Below are 21,586 nucleotides of genomic sequence, written 5' to 3'. Positions count from 1 at the left end.
CTATAATGCTGCTTTCCCGTGATTCTTCTTAGCATGGTGCCTGGCACATATTAGGCAGGTAGTAAATGCTTGTCCATTGAATGATTGATTGACTCTTACTTCTCAGACCAGTTTCTTTGCTTCATGCCAACATGGTGGAGGATGCTATATATACAAGAGATAACCATATGCAGAATGTGTACTCAGCTATTGGTCAAGATCAGTGTTTTAGGGCCTGGACCTAGATGGTGTCCTGGAAGTGAAGGATGTAAATCCTAAGTGATCACAAAGGGCTGAGCCTTCACTGTTTTCTAAGACACTCTGAGTCGTGACTATTAGAGCTGTCTGTGCCTCCACAAGTGGCCATGAGGGGGCCTCCTAGCCAAATGCCAGAGGGAGGTCCCCTAGAGTCCATCTTCCCTATTCCAGGGATGACAATGGATGGAAATGGGGCTCAGCCAGGGGCTGAGGTTCACCATCCTGCTCCAGCTTCATGAGGGCTGGTGGGTCCTAAGGCTTTCCTAAGTCTTCTTCTCCTTCTTGCTTTTCCCTGCAGTCACTTCTTTTGTGAATTCATCAGTCCTCATGGGTTTCATTACCATTTCTATGCATCTAAGTGTCGTCTATACGTCCAATGCCTATTTCTGTCCTGTACTCCCACATGACCAACTCCCTGCTGGACATCTTCATCTGGATGTGTCATAGGAATCTCAAAATCAATTTTGTCCAAAATGTAACTCATTGAATTTCCTTCACAACCCAGCCTTCCTCAAAACTTCCCTGTTTCAGGTGAGGAAACCACCATCCTTCTAGTCACCCAAGTTCATAACCTTGGATTATCGACTCTTCCCTCTCCTTATCCCTCATATGCCGATGAGTTAGTTGATTCTACTTCCATAGTATCTCTTGCATCCATTTTCTTTTCTCTATTCACTATTTCTCCTAGTTTAGCTGCTCATCATCTTTCATCTGGGCTATTTTCAGTAGCTTCTTCATTGGTCTCCCTAAATCTGCTCAGTCTCATCTACAAACCAGTCAGTCAACGGGCAGTGAATATGTTCTGCCAGGAGCTGTACTAAGAGCTAGAGATACAAAGAAAAGAGTCCCATCTTCATACAGCTTCCAAAGTGATATTCCTAAAACATATATATACACATACATATGTATATGACCATGATATATTCCTATATTCAAAAACCTTCAGGTACTCCATATTACCTCTTGCATAAAAGGACAAAATCCCCAATCTAACATTTGAAGCCTTCCCAAAAATGGCTTCCATTTACCTTCCCAGTCTTTTTTCTTATTATATAATCACTTTCTCACACTTTCTGTGCCTTTGCACAGGTCAGATTACCCATAACTGAAATACACTCTCTCTTTATATCTGCCTCCATAATTTTATTCAGGGCCCAGTTGAGGAAGAAGAACAAGAACAAGATGAAGAACAAGAGGAAGAAGAAGAAGACAAAGAAGAAGAAGACAAAGAAGAAGAAGACAAAGAAGAAGAAGAAGATGAAGAAGAAGAAGAAGAAGAAGAAGAAGAAGAAGAAGAAGAAGAAGAAGAAGAAGAAGAAGAAGAAGAAGAAGAAGAAGAACCTGTCTTCTTCACAATCATCTTTCCCTTTTATGGTATATTACATTCATGTGCCACAATTTGTCTTCCCTGACTGATGGTCATCTGAGGTGGTAGCAATATAATGAATCGAATTCTGGACTTGGAGTCTGGAAGGCCTGAATTCAAATCCTTCTTGAGACTAGCTGCATATCCTCAGGCAATTCATTTAAACTTCATCTGCCTCAGTTTCCTTATTTATGAAATGAGGGAGTTGGATTTGTTGATGCCTTCTGGCTTTAAGTCTATGACCTTACTTTGCTATGAATACTGTGGTGTAGATGGGACCTTTCTATCTCTGACCTTGTCATGTCAGAGCATGTGTTCCATTTGGTGTTGCCCCAGTAGTGTGTAAGTTTCTTAAGGGTAAAGACCGCTCTGATTTTGTCTATGTACCCACAGCACCTAGCAGAACATCCTGCATTTAACAATAGTCTGTTGAATTAAATTGATGTTTCCTAGACTTATTTGACCTACTGCCCCCTTTTCAAAAAGAACAAAATTTCTCAGTGTCCCCCTGGAAATCTGCTTTCTTTAACCCTTTAACAGTTTTTTTTAAAAAAAAAATTTGCATCATTTAAAAAAAATACTGCCCCCACCCCTGATAGTTCCAGAACCCCCGGGGGTGGTATTTCCCACTTTGGGAACCCATGTCTGGACATTAGTATTTGGAGGAGATCTGTTAGGAGTCATCTGCACCTGGTGATCAGAAGATGAGCTTGAGGATCTGCCTTTGAGGAGATGGGAGGTGGATGATGACCAAATGGAGATTCTGCAAATGAACATGCCAGAGGAAGAGGTGGGTTTTTTTGACCTCTCTGTAGGATTGCTCCTCCAGGGTCTACTCTGCGTATGTGCTCCTCTAGCTTCTGCTGCTTCTAGAAGTCCACCTTAAAAGCAGCTCAATGCATTTGTGGCCAACATGTCTGAGGCAGGGAAGTTTTGTTAAAACAATGACACATTGCAGTTGGATCAGGCTCATCAACATCTGGAAACCACATGTCTGAGGCAGTATAAAGGGGCCAGCCAGACAAACCAAGGGTGAAATTCCATGCCAGGAGCAAAGGCAACATGGACCTCACGCTTCTCTGCCTGCTCTTACCACTGGCCATGGTAGCCAAGGGCCAATATGGTGACTACCGGTATCAGTATCATGACTACGGTGATGAAGGCTGGGTGAATCTGAACCGACAAGGCTTCAGTTTTCAGTGCCCCCATGGGCAGGTGGTGGTGGCTGTGAGAAGTATCTTCAGTAAGAAGGAGGGTTCCGATAGGCAGTGGAACTATGCTTGCCTGCCCACCCCTCAGAGTCTTGGGGAGCCGACAGAATGCTGGTGGGAGGAGATCAACAGGGCTGGAATGGAATGGTAAGATGTGGTCTCCTCTATTTGGGCTAGGGAAATTGCGGTGTTTCCCATCATCCCTGGGAGGGACAAGGCAGGTATCTGCCGAAGCTGTCATCAGGCATGCTGAAGGTGGGGTGGTGGATGACAGTTGTGTTGCAAAGCTCATCTAACCAGGCTAGGAAGGCTTCATAGCCATACGTACCCATTTGTAGACAGATGTCTTTAAGGAGTGACTGGTTTAGGGACATGAATGGCAGCAAAGAGAACCGGGCAGGACATGCACTCTGCTTTCCTTGTTTTTATGCTCTTTCTTTATGCTTTTATCTCTGTCATTTGGGACAAGTCTTGCTGCCCCAGCCCCCAAAGAATCATAGTGCTTTTGGAGACAGTTCCTTCATTATTGCATCCCCCTTTCTTCCCTCCCCCCCCAACCCACTTGTTTTATGACTAAGTCATTTTTGAGGACTGAGTAAAAATCTACAACATGTCTCGCTTTGGGGAGAGAATGACAGTACTCACTGCAATATGGCAGGAGGCACAGCTTTATCATGAGCTTTATCAGAGGGCTTCATGATGAGCCGAATACAATGAAGTTTAGCTGCCAGGGCACTCATGTAGTGTGGATTTATATTTTTGTGATGCCTCATGACCATGGGGGGGGAGGGTGGTGGGGAAGGGGGCAGAGAAAATAATATATTTATATTTTACCTGCCTTTTCCTGGGTCTTCCCTATCCAACTCCCAGTGCCTGGTGACAAAGCTGACCTCATGATTCCTACAACCATCCTTGATGGATGGATGTCTACTCAGAGCCCAGGGCACCAGCCATGGCAGACCTTCATCTCATAGCTCCTCTCTCAGCAGTTCATTTCCCCTACTTGCACCTTTCCCACTACCAGACAGGTTTGCTGTGAATTGAACTGACTTAGTTTAGGTCATTACCTCCTGCCATCCCATAATGATGGACATTCACCAGGATCCACCACTCCTTTTTAAAAATCATTTGATTATGGCTAAGGCTCCCCTCCAGATGTCATCTCTTGAATGGAGCCTCTCTCAGAAGGCTGGCTGACATCTCAAAGCTTACATGGTATGATGAAAGAACACAGCATGGGGCCTGAAGCAAATGAAAGAGATCTGGGTTCTCATCTTGGCTTGTCATAGGATCATCAAGCCAGAGCTCAGGAAGAATCTAGAAATCCAATAGCAATCCAACCCCACAATTTTACAGAGGCCCAAAGTAGTTAAATGATTTGTGCAAGGTCATATGGGCAGTAGATATCAAATACAGGGATATGACCCCAATGTCCTCTGACTCCGCAGCTGGTGTTCATTCTACTATTGACCCCCCTCTATCATATTCTGGCTGTCTCAAAACTTGAGCAAAAGGGATGAGATTAAACATTTATACAGTAACTACTATGTGGTAGGTATACCCACTAAGTGTTAGGCACTTTGAAAATATTATTTCATTTGACCCATAAAAACCCTTCAAAGTAGGAGCTGTTATAACCACCATTTTGTAGTTGAGGAAACTGAGTCAGATAAAGGTAAATGATTTGCCCAAGGTCATATAGCTGGCAAGTGTCCAAGGCTAGATTTGCATTCAAGTCTTCCTAACTCCAAGCCCAGTACTCTACCTGCTGTGCCACCTAGCTGCCTTAAAACAGGTTAGTTTTCTGGACCTTCTGGACCTCAGTGTCTGGACCTGTACCATGAAGTATATTTGTGTGTTGGGGTGGGGAGGATATTTATGATTCTATCATTCTCCTTGCTCTGGAAAATTCACTTAAATCCCTCCCCCTTTTTTTCTTTAGTTCTATCCTCTTTAGTCAGATGGAAGCAGCAACCATCTGATTTCAAGCTGCCAGCTTTTGGCTGTTTTTGGCTTCACTCTCAAATCATTTTTATTTTTCCTCCTGCAAACCATAGGAGAGAGAAAAAAAATGAAGAAACTACTTTGAAAATGGGACTGGAGTGAAAAGCTGGGAGGAGAAATGTCCCTTATATCTCCGCATCCTCAGCATTGGAAGGGGGAAGAGCCGAGCCTCGCTGGGTGTGGCAAGCTCTAGGGCCTCCTGTCCTCCCTCATATATCTCCCCCACACTTTGCTAGTGTTAAAAAAAAAAATGCTTCTTTTCAAAGCAGTCTCTGTGGCTTAGAGTGATAACAGCCCCTCCTAACACCAGTATTTTTGGAGGCATTTTTTTTTTACATTGAGCTCAGTTGAAAATTTGAAAAGAAGAAATTGCCCAAAGATTGGAGACTGGTGATTAAGCCATCTTGGAGGCTGTGTATTTCTTCATATGCTTGGGGAGGAGGAAGCAGGGCATTGGAGATAGGGAGTATTTTACACTGTTTGGTTGCCTTGCCGAACTGAATTAGCTTTCAGGTTTATTTTAACTGTGGGGAGGACAGAGTTCTAGCAGCTATTGGTATGCAAATGATATTCCTTGGAAAGGCAGTGCTGGAATGGTGATTGCATTAGGCACGCCTGGCTTGAAACACTGATGTTTACCATGGTTTATCAGCCAAAAGCCCAGTTTGCTGGTACCAGATTCTGAAGTCACTAAGCCCCAGCTGTTGGTGTCCAGTTTTAGGGATTACTTGAATTGGCCTCCTCTGCTTCAGAATCACTGAGCCAAGTCTTGTAATTATGGGGCATGATTTCAGCTGTTTCCCTGAAGGCCCTCTCTGCCTTATGCTTATAAGGAGAATAACATGAAGGATGAGGTGAAAACTGAATGCCCTCCCTGAGGCTGGTCAGCATGGCGTGGTAGGAAGACCCTTGGAATTCGAATTAGTGGGTCTGGACGTTAGTTCCATTTCTACTGCAAGTAGGTAGTGTGGTACAGGAGAAAGAGCACTGACTCTGAAGTTAAAGGTCGTGGGTTCAAATCCTACCTCAAACACTATCCATGTGACCTTGGATAAGTCAATTCTTTGAGCCTCAATTTCCTCATCTGAAAAATGAGGGGTTAGATTATTACCTCTGAGGTCCCTTTCAGCCCTCTATCTGTGAGCCTATCAACACTTATGTGACCTCAGTCAAACCATTTCAAATCCATAGGTCTCAATTTCCTCAGACAAAAATGAGAGGGCTTGGATACAGTCAGTGCTCTCTCTGTCCCTAATAGCTCTACAAGTTTATGATTCTAGTCAGCCCTTCTTTTCTACTAGATATAAAAGACAGCTTTAAAAATGACAAACCCGATTTAAACTGACCATTTTAGTATATGGGTTTGCCAACGACAAATCCCTTGGAGTAATGTCCCATAGACTTAAGTTAGGAGGGAGAGTAAATTGAAGATAAATGAAATGGATAGATACCCAGAGCTTCACATAATCTAATTGTAATTATAGTAAGGCCTTTGTTGTTGTTGTTCAGTCTTTTCACTTGTATCTGACTCTTCATGACCCCATTTGGGGTTTTCTTGGCAAACATACTGGAGTGGTTTGCCATTTTCTTCTCCAGCTCATTTTACATATGAGGAAACTGAGGCAAACAGAATTAAGTGATATACCCAGGGCCACATAGCTAATATGTGTGTGAGACCTGATTTGGACTCAGGGAGATGAGTTTTCCGAACTCCAGCCCCTATCCTCTATTCACTGTACCACCTTGCTTCCCAGTACACTACAGGAAAATCTTAAAATGTTCATAGAACAAAGAGCCAACTAAACAACCAATCCTACAGGCAGTCACAAAATTAAAATGTTGTAGTCTTAGGACAGGAGTGTCCAGGTCTCCTTCACACGTAGTTGACACCTCTGGTTTATTCAGTCCAGATGTATCTCCCCTGGGTTTAGCAATTTATCGCGTACTTTAAATGGTTGTGGTAATTGTCTAAGCTGACACAGCCACCCCCCCAACTTTATAATAGCATTATAGATTTAGAGTTGAAAGGGAGCTTTGTGATAATTTAATACAACACCCTCATTTTTAAAGATGGGAAAACTAGAGTTTGGAACTCAAAACTTTAAGAAAAAGTTTAAAAATTGTTTTAACATGTAATTGGGGAAAAAATAAAATATTATTTTAAAAAATGAATAAAGATGGGGAAACAAGCACACAGAAGTTAAATGGCTTAGCCAAGGCCATATAGAGTAAGCTACAGAAGGCAGATTCAAACCTGGGCTCTGATTCCAAATTCAGGGCTCTCTCAATTAGACTTTTCTTAACATGCATAAAGTTTCCATAAACTCACTTCCAAAACATATAAGGATGCAGGAAAATTGAGTGAAGAGGAGGAGTTTCATCTGTAGCACACCCTGAATGTAGGAGCCAAAGGCCATGACAACCAGTTAAATATTTACATGTCTGCATAGCTATATAACAAATGCCTGCCTTTTTATCTTTGGTAGAGGCATGGTCACTGCCGGGATAAGGTAGAGATTCTTCCCATACCCTCAGCCTCATCCCACCCATCCTCAACCCCATCCTCCTCCCCTTATAGAATTATTTCCAAATTGAGTTCTAATACATCTCTCCCATGTAGCCCCTTCTCTTCATTCACAAGGATGTTATCCCAGCTCAGATACTCATCTCTAGACTGCTGTTGCTGTTGCCACAGCCTTCACACCAGCCTCCCTCATGCTACTCTCTCCCTTCTTCAATCCATTATCTGCACAGCTGCCAAATTAATATCCTTCTAGGTCTGACCGCGTTGTTTCTCATCCTAAAAATCTTCAGTGACTTCTTCTCACCCTTAGGATGAAATGCAAACTCAGCCTGAAATTTAAAGTCTTCCAAATCCTGGCTTCTACCTACCTTTTACCACATTTCAGATCACTTTACATCGTACACTCTGGGTTCCAACTGAACAGCCCTACTAACTGTTCTGCAAACTCAACATTCCTTCTCCTACCACCATGCTTTTGTGTAGACTATCCCCCAAGTCTGGAATACATGCCTCCCCCTCACCTTCACCCCTTAGCACCCGTAGCTCCTTTACTACTCAGTTGACACGTTTGGGGATAATGAAAGTTAAAAACAGCATGGTTCCTGTCCTCAGGGAGCTGTCACTCTAAAGGAAGACAACAAACAAACAACTACATATAAACAAGACGCATGCAATGTAAATGAGAAGAAACCTCAGAGAAAAGATACTAGCAGTGAAAGAGACTTGGAAAGGCCTCTTGCAGAAAGTCAGAATTTAGCTGGGTCTTGAAAGGAAGCCAGAAGCAGAGGTGAGGAGGGAGAGTACTCCAACTGTGAGGAACGGCTAGTGTCAAGTGGAGGAACAGCAAGAAAGCCAGAGTAGCTGGATTGGAGAGAGTGTAAAGTATAAGATTGGAAAGGTAGGAAGGAAACGGGTTGTGAAAGGCTTACAAAGCCAAACAGACAACCTTATGTTTGATCTCCTAGAGGTTGTTGAGTAAGAGAGGGGAAGGGATGGAGAGACGGGGGACATACACAGTAAGATATACTCTTCAAAGGAAGATCATTTTAGCTACTGAGTGGTGGGTGGCTTGCTGTGGGTAGAGAATACTTTCACTGTCTTCTTTCCTGCTCCCCAGCTCCCTGTCCCTAAAGCCAGTCAGTAGTATACTGCCTTACTTTCTGTCCAACCAGCTACATGTCCTCAATCTCTCTCATCACCAAAATAAAAACTCCTTGAGAGTGTGACTTGACCTAACATAAAGCATAGGCCTTGGAGTCAAGAGACCTGGGTGTGAGTCCTCTTTCTGCCATTCACTAGCTGTGTTGACATGAGACATGCCATTTAATCTCTCTAGGTCTTGATTTCCTTATCAGAGAAGTTAGACTAGAAATCTACTTACCCAGAGAAGAACCTATGTGAGGATCAAATCAGATCATCATCACAAAGTGCCTGGCATATAGCAAATACTATATAAATGTTAGTTGTTATCATCATCATCATCATCACCACCACCACCACCACCATCATCATCATCATCATCATCACCCTCATCATAATCATCATCACCACCACCACCACCACCATCATCATCATCATCATCATCATCATCATCATCATCATCATTATACCTTTTAAGTTCCTTTTAGCTCTCAAATTCTGTGCTGAGTATCTTCTTTCCTAAGGATGAGGGTGGAGGTTTCATTCTCCCTCTACACTGTTGATCTTCTTCATGCATTTTAAAATTTTAATTAAATTTTATTTTTTTAATCAAGTGTTTATCTTTCTCCCTTCCATATTTCCCTGGGAAAAAACAAAAACAAAAACCCTTGTACCATAAGCATACCGCGAGCAAAGTAATGGAGGTCGCATTTTAATGGGGACCAGAGACACAAGCTAAAAGAAGGGATCCACAAAAACATTTAGGTAAACCAGTAGGGAAATATGAGGAAGAGGTGGGGTGGGGATGAGGGAGAAGAGGGCCTTCTCACCCCTGAAATCCACCATCAGAAAACAGTCACCTGCATCACCTATCCATGAGGTCATCTACCTGGAATCTCAATATGCCGTGAGGTTAGAGATTCTAGCTACATAGCTCTACCACACATCTGGGTGTTTGCAGTGACTGAAGGGAGAGTTCATCTCTTGGGTGAAGTAGCATCACAGCTAAATCATTCATTTGAAGAGTTTTTAAATGCTTTCAGCCAAAATGGTGGTTCCCCCCCACCACCACAATTTTTCTTTCCCTTTTGTCACTATTGGAATGAGACCAATAAGGACCAGAGGGAAGGACTCCATAGACAAGCTTATAAACAAACCCCAAACAAACCTAAGTTCCAAACTCTTGCTTCACTCTCAGCCTGGCTGTCTATCTAATGGATACTAGCTTTTTTGTCAGAAGAAAACAAGGGAAAGGGTCAGAGGACAGAGCCAATTATTTGAAATAGAAGGGAAGTCTCTATGGGGCTGGTCTTCATTCTCCATGCAGTTAATATGAATGGGGAATGGTTTTGAATTAGAAACAGACCATAGGAAGAGGTAACCTTGTATATGAGGAATCAGGAGTCCTTCCTTCTATAGTAACTGTGATATTGGGCAAGTAAGCCTGAGCCTCAGTTTACTGATCTGTAAATAGAATAATATTTACGTTATCTACCTCAGAGAGCTATTGTGAAGAAAGTTCTTGGTAAAAGTGAAAATGCTATGAAATTATGAGTTTTTAGCAGGTAAAGTTAAGGGGGTAATCACAAGGAGAATTTATATAGGTAATGGCATGGAATTGAATCAGATATTTGGAAAAGACTTCAAGAGCTTGGGTCCACTTTCCTGGCTTCATGTAATGCTTAAGCTATCCAAAAAAGATAGTTGCTGTTTTGGTTTAGTTTTTTTCTCTTTATCAATCACGTTTTTATCAATGTGCCTGCTATGTTCTAGGCATTTTACCTAGGCTCTGGATATATGATTACAAAGAGTGAAGCAAACTTTACTGCTCCACCAAATAAAGGCTTCTCCAACAATGCTGGGCCCAGGGAAAATTGTGAAGGTCATGTGGTTCTCCTACATCTCCCTCAATCCAGTCTTTCCCTCCCCATTCCCTCTTAGCTTCTCCTCTTTTTTTCCCCATGAGCTCTTCCTAGACTCCCCATACATACATCCCAATCGGGTTCTCTCAGGATACTGCCTGTCACTTAGTAGGCTAACTAACTGATAAAAGTCATTCACAGGAAGATGTTAAGGCTGACACTGCCAGCCATATGGAAGCTGCCTTCTGCTACCCACTCTGGGATTCTGAACTACCAAAATTACCCTCACTAATCTTCATACATCCAATCTTTTTTATTTCATGTTTCTAAACCTTAAAGTATCGAACAAATGATTATTATTATTCTATTTGCTTCCAGCTAAGAGGACAGCTAGGTGGTGTAGTGCATAAAACACCTGGCCTGGAGTCAAGAAGAACTGAGTTCAAATCTGACCTCAGATACTTACTAGCTGTGTGACCCTGGGCAAGTCACTTAACCGTGTTTGCCTCAGTTTCTTCATCTGCAAAATGATCTGGAGAAGGAAATGGCAAACCACTCCAGTATTTTTGACAAGAAAACCCCAAATGTGATCACAAAGAGTCAGCCATGACTAACTAACAACAACAACATTTGCTTCCAGAGACCAGAACCAGGAGCAATGGGTAGAAGTTTCAAAGAAGCAAATTTAATTTTTATGTGAGGAAAATCTTCTTAATGATTAGATCCTAAAATAGAATGTGCTACCTCATGAGAAAATAGATTCCCCATCACTTGAGGTCTTTGAACAAAAGCTAAATAACCACTTATTGAGGATACTGATCATAATAACTAATTTATACATAATTTTACAATTTGCAAAGCACTTTGCAAATATTGTCTCATTTGATCTTCACAACCACCTTGGGAAGTAGGTGCTATTACTAGGCCCATTTTACAGATGAGGAAACTGAGGCAGAGGTTGAGCATTTGCCCAGGGTCATACAGCTAGTAAGTATCTGAGACAGAATTTGAACTCAGGACTTCCTCACTCCACATCTACCACACTGCATACTATATCACCTAGCTCAAGGGTTAGGAGGATAATTTTCAGTTATGAGTGGGACTAGATGGACTCTGAGATTCCCTTCAAATATGAAATTCTGTGATTCTATTGTTTTCTGACCAGTTTCTGGTCATACCTCAGACACACAAAGGCAAGAGTGTGAAGACTGTTCAAACTGGAGAGTCTTTTGATCCCCAAATAAAAATGTGCCTTAACTCATTCTTCAGAGCTGATCTCTGAAAATGTTTAAGAATCTGATTTGGAATATATTAAAATTGGCTCCTTTAATCCCATCACCCCCAAATAAATCTCTCATGTAGTTTTCTTTGAAAAATGGGGAATATGGTTTACTAAAAAGACTTTTTTTTCAACCATTTCAAAATGTGGAATTGATTCTTTGTGACAGAAAACTCACCAATAGTTACACAAAGGTACGAAAGCAAAGATAGTACCCGTATTAAAGAAATTACATCCCAAAGGAATGCAAAGATGAGTAGCAATTGGCCAAGGAAGGACATTTTGGTTCAGATAGTTCCAGGGTGGTACGTGAGGTCATAAAGAAAAGATTGGCACACTCCATCCAGGAACAACGGCAAAAAAGATCTGATCCAAAACTAGGTGTATGATGAAGGGAGGAAGGAGCGAAGGGGTGAGGCAAAGAGGTGATGGCTAGAGAGTAAGGATTATAATGAGGTAAGGTGACTGCAGAGTTTCTGAAATAGTGGTCCTAGAATGACCATCATAATTCGGTGGTGAGTGAGTCAGGGCAGTATATAAGCCATAGAGCCAACATTGTATGATTAATCATGAATAGTTATGAACAGTCTTTTTTTATAGCCACCTTCTTCTCATGTCCTTCAGCTCCCAAGAGAATTTTACTAAATTGGTTCAAAAATTTCAAAAGCATCTGCTTTTATTTCTTGGCTTTTCCCTATTAACTTATTAAATACATGTTTTTGAAGGGAAAATTCTACTGCATTTAGTTAGTATTTATAAAAAAACTAAAATATGACTGAACTATTTTAAGGAAGTTTTAGCTAATCATCTGAATATATTGAATCTACCAAGATAGCTTCTGTAGATTAAGATGATGCATTTTAATGTTCCTCTTAAAAATCATATCTTACAACACACACTCATGTAAGGAGAAAGACTTTGAGTTTTTCCTACTATCATCTGCGCTCTCTGATTCCTGGCTGTTTGCTACTGTGCTAGCTTCAGGAAGTGTAGGATCTAGCTGTGGCAGAGAGCTGTCAATCAGTAGCTGAAGTTTGGAAAGAAATACTTTGTTTGTTTGTTTTCAGCCATGTCCAATTCTTTGTGATCATTTTGGAGGCTTTCTTGGCAAAGATACTGGAGTGGTTTGCCATTTCCTTTTCCAACTCTTTTTACAGATGAGGAAACCAAGGCAAACAAGGTTAAGAGACTTGCCCAGCATCACACAGCTAATAAGTGTCTAAGTCCAGATTTAAGATCAGGATGATGAGTTTTCCTAACTCTAGGCTAATACCCTATCCACTGCTCCACCTAGCTGTCCCCAACATTCTCCATTGGCTCACTATAAAATGAGGAGGATGATATAGATAACCTCTAAAGCACTCTCCAACTCTAAATCTATGATCCTCAAGCCCAGGTCTTCTGATATCCAAATTCGGTCCTCTTTTTCTGTTGTGTATTTATACATTTAGGCATATAAATTAGTAACAGTAACAACAAAATTTGAAAATGGAAACAATTTTAAGGATCTCAAGTAGGCCAGTGTCAATGCTGAATGGTACCTTTGGGGCAAATTTCATCATTATTTACTTGTAGATCCAGACCTTTTAGAAAATCTGGGCCAGTATAGAGGTTAATGCAAAGTGGCCACATGGAAATAAAATTCAGCAGTATGTGTGTGTGTGTGTGTGTGTGTGTGTGTGTGTGTGTGTAAATGTAATGTGTGCCCTTCCCACAAAGGGCACTCACCAACTGGTTGACTAACAGCAGGCAGGAAATTCCTGGAACCGAGATAGCTGGCAAGATCCTGAGTAGCCTATTGGATGTGTCAGTTTATCCCTCTATGCTTATTTTTAGTCTGATGATCTTCCTTCACAGAATCACAGACTGTTAGTGCCAGAGCATTAGACCTTTGAGATCATTTGGTTAAGCCCCCTGATTTTACTGATGAAGAAACTGAGGCCCAGGGAGAGGAAGTTGCTCAGCTAAAGTCACACGACTGGCAAATGGGCAGAACCAGGATTAGAACCCAAATGTCCTGATTCCGAATTCATGAGCCATACCATTACAGCGGGTACCTTGCTATCACCATGGATACCTCCTGTGGGTGATTACACAAGAGAAACCAAGGATGGAAGAACATGGTAAACACAGGGAAAGGAAGTTCCCTAACCCTTGTCATAGTTTTCTTATTAATCTCTCTGCCTCCAGTCTCTTCCTACTCCAGTCCATCCTCCACCCAACTTCCAAAAGGATTTTCTAAAAGTATAAATTAACCATGCCACTCTCTTCCTCAATAAACTACACTGGCTCTCCATTGCCTCCAGGATCAAACATCGAGTCATACGTTTGGTTCTTCCCAACATCTCCCCTTCCTACCTTTCCATCTACTCATACTTTAGTCCCCTCCACATGCCTGGGGTCCAGCAGCTCTGGCCTATTTGCCATTCCTCACACCCCAAACTCCGTCTCCCATCTCCAGCCCATGCACTGGCTGTTCTCCATTCCTGGAAGATCCTCCTTTCTCACCTCCACTTTTTGACATCCCTGGCCTCTTTACAGACTCAGCCCAAATGCCCCCTTCTGAGGTGGGCCTTCCTAGTGCCCCCCCCTTCTCAGTCACATGGACCTTCTAAGGTTACCTTCTATATTCTCTACATGTGTCTTGTAAGCATCTACTTATTGTATTTTTGCCTCCTCCATTAGAAGATAAGCTCTTTGAAGGCAGGAACTGTTTCTGTGTTTTTACCTTTTCTTTGTATACCCAAGCACTTAGTCGAGAGCCTGGCCCTAATATGTGCTCAATGAATACTTGTTGATTGCTCAAATGATAAAGTACTTGACAATTTGCAAAGCAGACTATTTCATTTGGCTCTCACACCAGCCCGTGGGGTAGATTCTATGAGTGTTTTTCTTTCAAGATCAGACCCATGAACATTTTTCCCAAGTGGATCAGCTTCTGCTCTGCCGTTATGGTGTCAGAGAGCTCCACAAGGCACAGAGGGGTTTCGTGACTTCTCTAGGGTCACACAGCCAGGATATTCCAGGGGTGGGACTTAAACCCACATTTTCCCGACTTCAAGACCAGCTCTCTATCCCTACACCACACAAACTGTCTTTAACACATGTCATTGTCCACATTTTATAGGCTGAGAGGCTGAGAAAGGATGAGTGTCCTGCCCAGGAATAGTATCTAGGGTGGGATTTGGAAACTGAATACAGGTTGATTGAATGCATCAAACCACCTGACCTTACTGAACTCAAATGTGACAAGTATTGAGGGATCTCAGAGTCAGCACTGGAAGGGACCTCAGAGGTCATCTGTTCCGATCTCCCCATTTTACTGATGAAGAAACTTTCCCAGAAAGAGGGAATGCCAGAGACAGTAGGTGGCCGGAGCCGAGGCTTAGACCCACGTCAGCTGGTAAGGAATCTAGAATGCTTTTTCAGGAGGCCATTCTCACTCTGATGTGCTAATATCCTTTATAAAATGTAAAGGAATAGACATGCATGTATGTATATATATATACATACATACATACATATAAACATAAATGTGCATATATACATACATACACAATACATGTGTGCATAAATACAGATGTAGGTATTATTTTACATAATAAATGTGATCATTATATACACTATTACATGTGATTATATAATCTATATATTTATACATGATTATATATGTGTACCTACTGTATGCACATATATCCATAATGTATAATCACGTATATTACATATGTGGCTGAATAATCACATAAATTATGTGATTGTGTATAATATATAATAAAATTATTGTAAGTTTTATTTAATTATATATGTATGTATATATGTATTATACGTGTGCATGAATGTGTTTGTGTGTATGTGTGGCCATGCCTAATTACAAACTGAGAAGGATCTTTTGAATGCTAGGCACTTCCTAAAATATTGCTGCCACTTCCGAGATTATTTGTGTTCTATTTCCCATGTGTATTGTTGCACACACTTCACCAGCTGCCAGCCTCCCCTATTTCATCTGCGTGGAAAGAATGACAGAGAGGTAGGGGTCAACTGGTATCTACTTTCTATATACCTTGCATGTGATTTCTGAGAGGCATTGTAGTGAGACTTGTAGCATAATGGGTACAGTTGGCATTGAACCACAAGAAAACAGAGTTCAAGACTGTGTGATCTTAGGTAAGTCACTGATGATCTCTCCAGTCATCCTAATCAATATCTTGCCACTGGACCCATACAGCTCTGGAGGAAAAAGTGAGGCTGGTGACTTTGCACAGCCCTTCCTCACTTAAATCCAATTGACTTCTTTGTCATGGCATCACCTCCCTGATTGTCATGGTACTCTTTGGGAATGAATAACAAACAAAAACAACGATGTACTCTTAAGTTGCCAAATCCAAAGGCCTTTTCTCAATCTTTATCCTCCTTCACACAGACACACAGACACACACACACACACACACACACACACACACACACACACACAGAGTCTTCCTCTATTAGAATGTAAGATCCTCTTCGGAGAGGGACTGTCTTAGCAGAGTGCCTGACATATAGTAAGCACCTAATAAATACTTCATACTCATTCATTAATATTGTCATTTGTTTTGGTTTTTTATTTTAATTAATAAGCATTTTTAAATTAATCTGTTACTCCAACTAACTCATTCAACAAATAAAAAAAATCCTCAACACGTAGTTACGTGATCTGGCAAAATAAATTCCCAATTAACTATATCTAAAAATATATGTCTCTTTCTACACTTTAAATTCATCAAGTCCCAGAAAGTGAACAGCATATTTTATCTTCATTCTCTTGGGCTCATGTTTCAACATGGAATTGATCAGAGTTCAAAAGTCATTCAAAATTGTTTTCCTCAATAATGTTATCATTGTATAAATTGTTCTCCTGGTTCTCTCACTTCATTCTTTTGAGATTCCTCTGAAACTGTACATTTCACTAGTTATCATAGTACAATAGTATTCCATTGCTTTCATTTACTATGCTTTGTCTAGTCATTTCTCAATAGGATACCCTCTTAGTTTGGTTTTGACTACCATGAAAAGAATTGCTACAAATATTTTTGTACATATAAGTCCTTCTCCTCTTTGATTTCTTCAGGGTATATATCGACCTAGTAGTGGCATGGCCAGGTCTATATACCTAGATTGGTGACTTTCTAGGCATAGTTCCAAATTGCTTTCCAGAATGGCTGGAGCAGTTCATAGCTCTCCCGACAATGCTCCAGTGTACCTGTTTTTCCACAGCCTCTCCAATGTTTGTCATTTTCCTCTTTTGCCATCTTCGACAGTCTGACAGAAGGGAGATAAACCTTAAAGTTACCTTAATTTTCTTTTTTCTAATTATCAGCGATATAAAACTTTTTATGACTGTTGAAAACAGGGCTTTATGTCCTCTTTGAAAACTGCCCATTGATATTCTTTAACCATTTGTCAGTCGAGGAAGATCTCTTAGTCTTATAAGTTTGAGTCAGTTCTTTAAATAGCTTGGACATGAGACCATTAATAAAGAAAATTGTCGTGAACATTTTTCTCCAGTTACCTGTTTCTCTCCTAATTTTTTTTTTACTATATTTGATTTGTTTGTGTAAAAACTTTCTAATTTTATGTAATCAAAATAGTCCACTTTATCTTATGTGATCCTCTCTACCACTTATTGAGTAATGAACTTTTCCCCTTTCTATAGATCTGAAAAGCTATCTCTTCCTTGCTAATCTTATTAGCTTATGACAAATATGATCTTTTATATTTAGGATGTATGACCTTTTACATTTTAGGTCATAGATCCATTTGGAGCTTATCTTTAATGATTACTGCTATGTAGCACAGTTTGAGATGTGATTCTAATAGATCCCTTTCCTCCCTATTTCATCATTATCCTTGAGATTCTTGACCTTCTGTTTCTTCATATGATTTTTTTCTAGGTCTTTATGTAGAATATTCTTTTGGGAATTTGATTGGCACAGACCTAGATGAATTAGATTAATTTATGTACTATTGCCATTTTTTTATTACATTTGCTCTAACTTCCCGTGAGTATTTGCTTCTTCAACTATTTAGGCCTGTCTTTATATCAGCAAAGGAGATTTTACAGTTAGACCAATCATTCATTCATTCACTTACTTACCCTCTTTACACTTTATTTTCTTCAACTGATCAATGGGCTACCTGGACTAGGTAGGCCCTAAGGCCCCTTTCACCTCTAGATCTAGGATCCTGTGGCCCTATATGGTAAATATGGGTTTTTTCCCTTTATTAAGTCATTTGTCCCCTTCTCCAACCTGACCCCTTCCATGGAGCAGAATGTTTCTGTGTATGATTTACTTGGCCAATATCTGCAACGTATTATCTGATATATAGAACACACTGTCCCCAATGTCTAGGTAAATGCTTTGCATAATTGCACATGTATAGCCTATATCTGATTGCTTGTCTTCTCAGGAAAGGGCAAAGGGGAGGGAGGGACGGAGAGGATTTGGAACTCAAACCTTGAAATAAAAATATTTTTTTAAAATTCGGGGGAAAAAAAAAACCATTGTCCAGGTACAGACCAGGTGTGAATCAATCACTGAGAGTCCTAAATGTGAACCCAAACTAATAATTTCTTTGGACTGTGTGTTTTCTTCTCTTAGGTACCAGACATGTTCCAGCAACGGCCTCGTGGCTGGATTCCAGAGCCGCTACTTTGAATCGGTCCTAGACCGAGAATGGCAGTTTTACTGTTGCCGCTACAGCAAGAGGTGCCCGTACTCGTGCTGGTGAGTAGTTGTCTGCTAAGATCACCCTCTCAGGGACTCCCAGGGCTGGCAGGGGGGCTGAGAGTTTCTATTATCCCAAGCCACTGCTATCTTCAAGACAGAGCTTCCACACTTGTCATTCTGTATTGGCAAGAATCTCTTCAGCGCCCAGAGATCTACAAAGAAGGAAATCTTAAACCCTTTCTCAACATATCCTATAATTGAATGAGATTCCAGGCTACGGTAAGAGAGGTATAGGTCCCAAAGTAAAGAAAACAACAGCACCACTGCATTCTGCCCTAGTCAGAATCCCTCTACATCATTTTGTTCTGGTCTTAGCATCATAATACAGTGGTTAAGGAGTCAGTCTTGGAATAGGGAAGATCCGGGTTCAAATTCCATCTCAGACACTTACTAGCTGTTTAACCTGGTATGAGTCACTTGACCTTTCTTAGTCTCAGTTTCCACGTAAAATGGGGAAAATAATAGCTCCTACCTCGTGGGATCAGAGTAGGGATCAAATAAAATAGTGGAGAGCTTTTGCAGATCTTAAAGGGCTATATAAATATAAGCTATTGTCATGTAGTTTTAACATATGCACAAGGGGCTTTGTTAGGATTTTGAAGATTTGATAAATTGAAGAGTTTTTGTAGTTGTCAAATGTATTATGAAGGCAGAATTTATGATTTCAAAGAGAATCATATATATGTCTGAAAGGTTCGGAACCGCAGGATATAAGGAATTCTCTAGGTAGAAGGCAGAAGAATTAAAGCATGTATTTAAGCTCCAAAGTAACAGACCCACGAACCAACGTCCCCATTTTGATATTTTGATCAAAACCTTCCAGGCCCAATAAGTCCACCTCACAAGAGTAACCAGGAGGCCACAGAGAAGCATGATGGTATAAAGCAAAATCATATACATGCTTCCCCTCTATGGTAAGAAGATTACCCATTGGCCTCAAGTCCTTGCTCAGCACTCCTCAGTCCACACATGGGTCAGCTCTGCTACCGGCAGCTCCTGCTTCAGCTTTGGCTGCAGCTGTCTCTGGCTCCAACGGAAAAGGATCTTCAAGCCGTCTTCTCTCCTCTTACGGAGTTTTTGACATCATCAAGCATCGCCTGAATGACCAGAGCCCAGGCTCTGGTGATTGGTTCTTGAGTTGGCCCCTCCCCTTAGGACCCTGGGAGGTTCACATCCACATAGATTAGGTTAACACCCAATAGGGCATGGCTCTGGAGTTAATACCTCCCTTTAGCCAGCCCCATGAATCGTCACAAAGAGGCAGACTTAAACCCATGTGGTCTAAAAGCCTCTGCTGTCCCAGACATGTAAACTAGGCCCTCCCTGGAGTTAGCCCTATCTTGGGCCCCAAGGGCCCAGCACCTAGTAAGGCTTAATGAAATAAACTGAGTTACTCAAAGAAAACAAAGGCCATTTTGCCTACCGACACATCAAGCAGTAATTTCAGCATGAGTATGTATTTTCTACGACTTTCATTCAATTGTATGAGGGTCTAATATGGGATATGCCTTGGGAAAGCCTTTAATATCCTCATCAAAGACACCTTCAATAGGTGTTTAGATGACTTTCATAACAGTGTTATATAAAGGCAAAGTCATTTTGATGACCCGAAGCTTTTCCCTGAAGCAAAGGCCCATCTTTCATAATATAAATATGGTGCCAGTGTTATGGTATGGCTACAAGTAATGGAACATTTCAGTCCATAAAAAACTAGAATTGAAGATCCACAAGGAGAAGTGTATGGTAGGGAGGGAGCTATTGGTACCATGTAACAAATAAAGAATCATGAAGGGGAAGTGATGTGTAGGTTGTCATCAAAGTAATATATGAGTGGCTGACCACATGAAAAGATTGAAGGATAAATGATGGATGCTCTAAGTGTCCCATTAAGATATACATGTGTGTATGTATACGTACATGCATGTTCTTATGCATACGTGTATACATGCACACATATATGATGTTTATGTATATGTGTTGTATAAACACATGCATGTACTGTGTGTGTGTGTGTGTGTGTGTGTGACCAGTGTAGCATTATGAGTAGAGTGTGAGCCTCAAAGTCAGCAAGACATAGGTCTGAGTCCTGACTCTTATGTATACTGGTTATATGAGCTGGGGCAAACAACAGTCTTTCATTGCTCTTGGCAATTCTCCAAGACTACAGGTTATAGTGAAGATGCCCATTTCTATTGGTAGAGGGAATTTCCTTCCTCACCTTGGAATTCCCCATAACAATGGATCTAACATAGGTCTAGTCCCCATCCTAATATGTACATACAGTTGTATCCCCCTGGCTTGTGGGACCTTTTAGCAGTGACATATCCACAAATATTCATCAGAAATTAACTTCTTTTCAAATTTTAGTAGTTCTTCCTTCCTAAGAGAAGTAGTCAATGAAGTAAGCACCTAGAGCCCTATAAAAAAAGATAAATCCATACTTTCTTCACTTGATATTTGGTAGGAAGTCTCCCCCACCACCACCATGTAAAATGATGGCATCACTGAACTCTTTAATACTTAAGTAACTACTAGGAAATCAGGAGATACAGCAGGTAGAGCAACAGGTGTGTAGTCAAGAAGATCTGAGTCCAAATCTGGCCTCAGACATATACTAGATGTATGACCCTAGGCAATCTCTATTTGTCTCAGTTTCCTCATCTGTAAAATAGAAATAATATTGGTACCTGCCTCCCAGATTGTTGTGAGGATCAGATGAAATATGTAAAGTGCTTACCAAAAATACCTGGTACATAGTAGGCACTATATAAATATTATCTATTATCATTACTAAATGAGTAAGTTACTTTGATCCTGTGCTAGAGTACTGGTCTAAAAAGAATGAAGTAGAGAGATATACTTGCTGTTTGATCCACTCCTTTGCAGGACACTGATGCTGACCCAGGAAGGGCAGGGCAAGTTTAGTAAAGCACCCTCAAGTTATTTACTTGGAAATTTTACAATGGAAAAAGGGTAAGGCACTTTTTGAATCAAGTAATTTAAAGATTCCACTCAAAATTCTAGCTCTGGTGTAGGAGGGGAAATTTGAAAAAAGTCAGGACTGAAAGGCATTGTGGTATTCATTTGGTTAAACCACCTACTTGCAGAAAAAAAAAATCTTTCTTGTTCTCTACAATGTTGCCATGAAAAGAAAGGTTAGTGAGCTGCTAACTACTCCAGTGCCAGTGGATGCCAG

General features: G+C 41.0%; 1 protein-coding gene across 1 annotated transcript in view; it reads left to right on the top strand.

Annotated features, from left to right (window-relative positions):
* The first annotated feature begins 2,629 nt into the window (after positions 1–2,629).
* DPT (dermatopontin) overlaps positions 2,630–21,586 on the top strand; it is a 38,821-nt gene continuing 19,864 nt past the window's right edge. The window contains exons 1-2 of the mRNA XM_036753551.1: positions 2,630–2,961; positions 18,262–18,387. Coding sequence (XP_036609446.1) covers positions 2,666–2,961; positions 18,262–18,387 — 422 coding nt within the window. The 5' untranslated portion in view covers positions 2,630–2,665. The remainder of the gene's footprint in view (positions 2,962–18,261; positions 18,388–21,586) is intronic.

This window comes from Trichosurus vulpecula, chromosome 4, assembly GCF_011100635.1.
Source record: "Trichosurus vulpecula isolate mTriVul1 chromosome 4, mTriVul1.pri, whole genome shotgun sequence".
NCBI lineage: Eukaryota > Metazoa > Chordata > Mammalia > Diprotodontia > Phalangeridae > Trichosurus > Trichosurus vulpecula.
The sequence above is the reverse complement of the archived record's forward strand: the minus strand, read 5'-3'. Positions and strand labels throughout refer to the sequence as shown.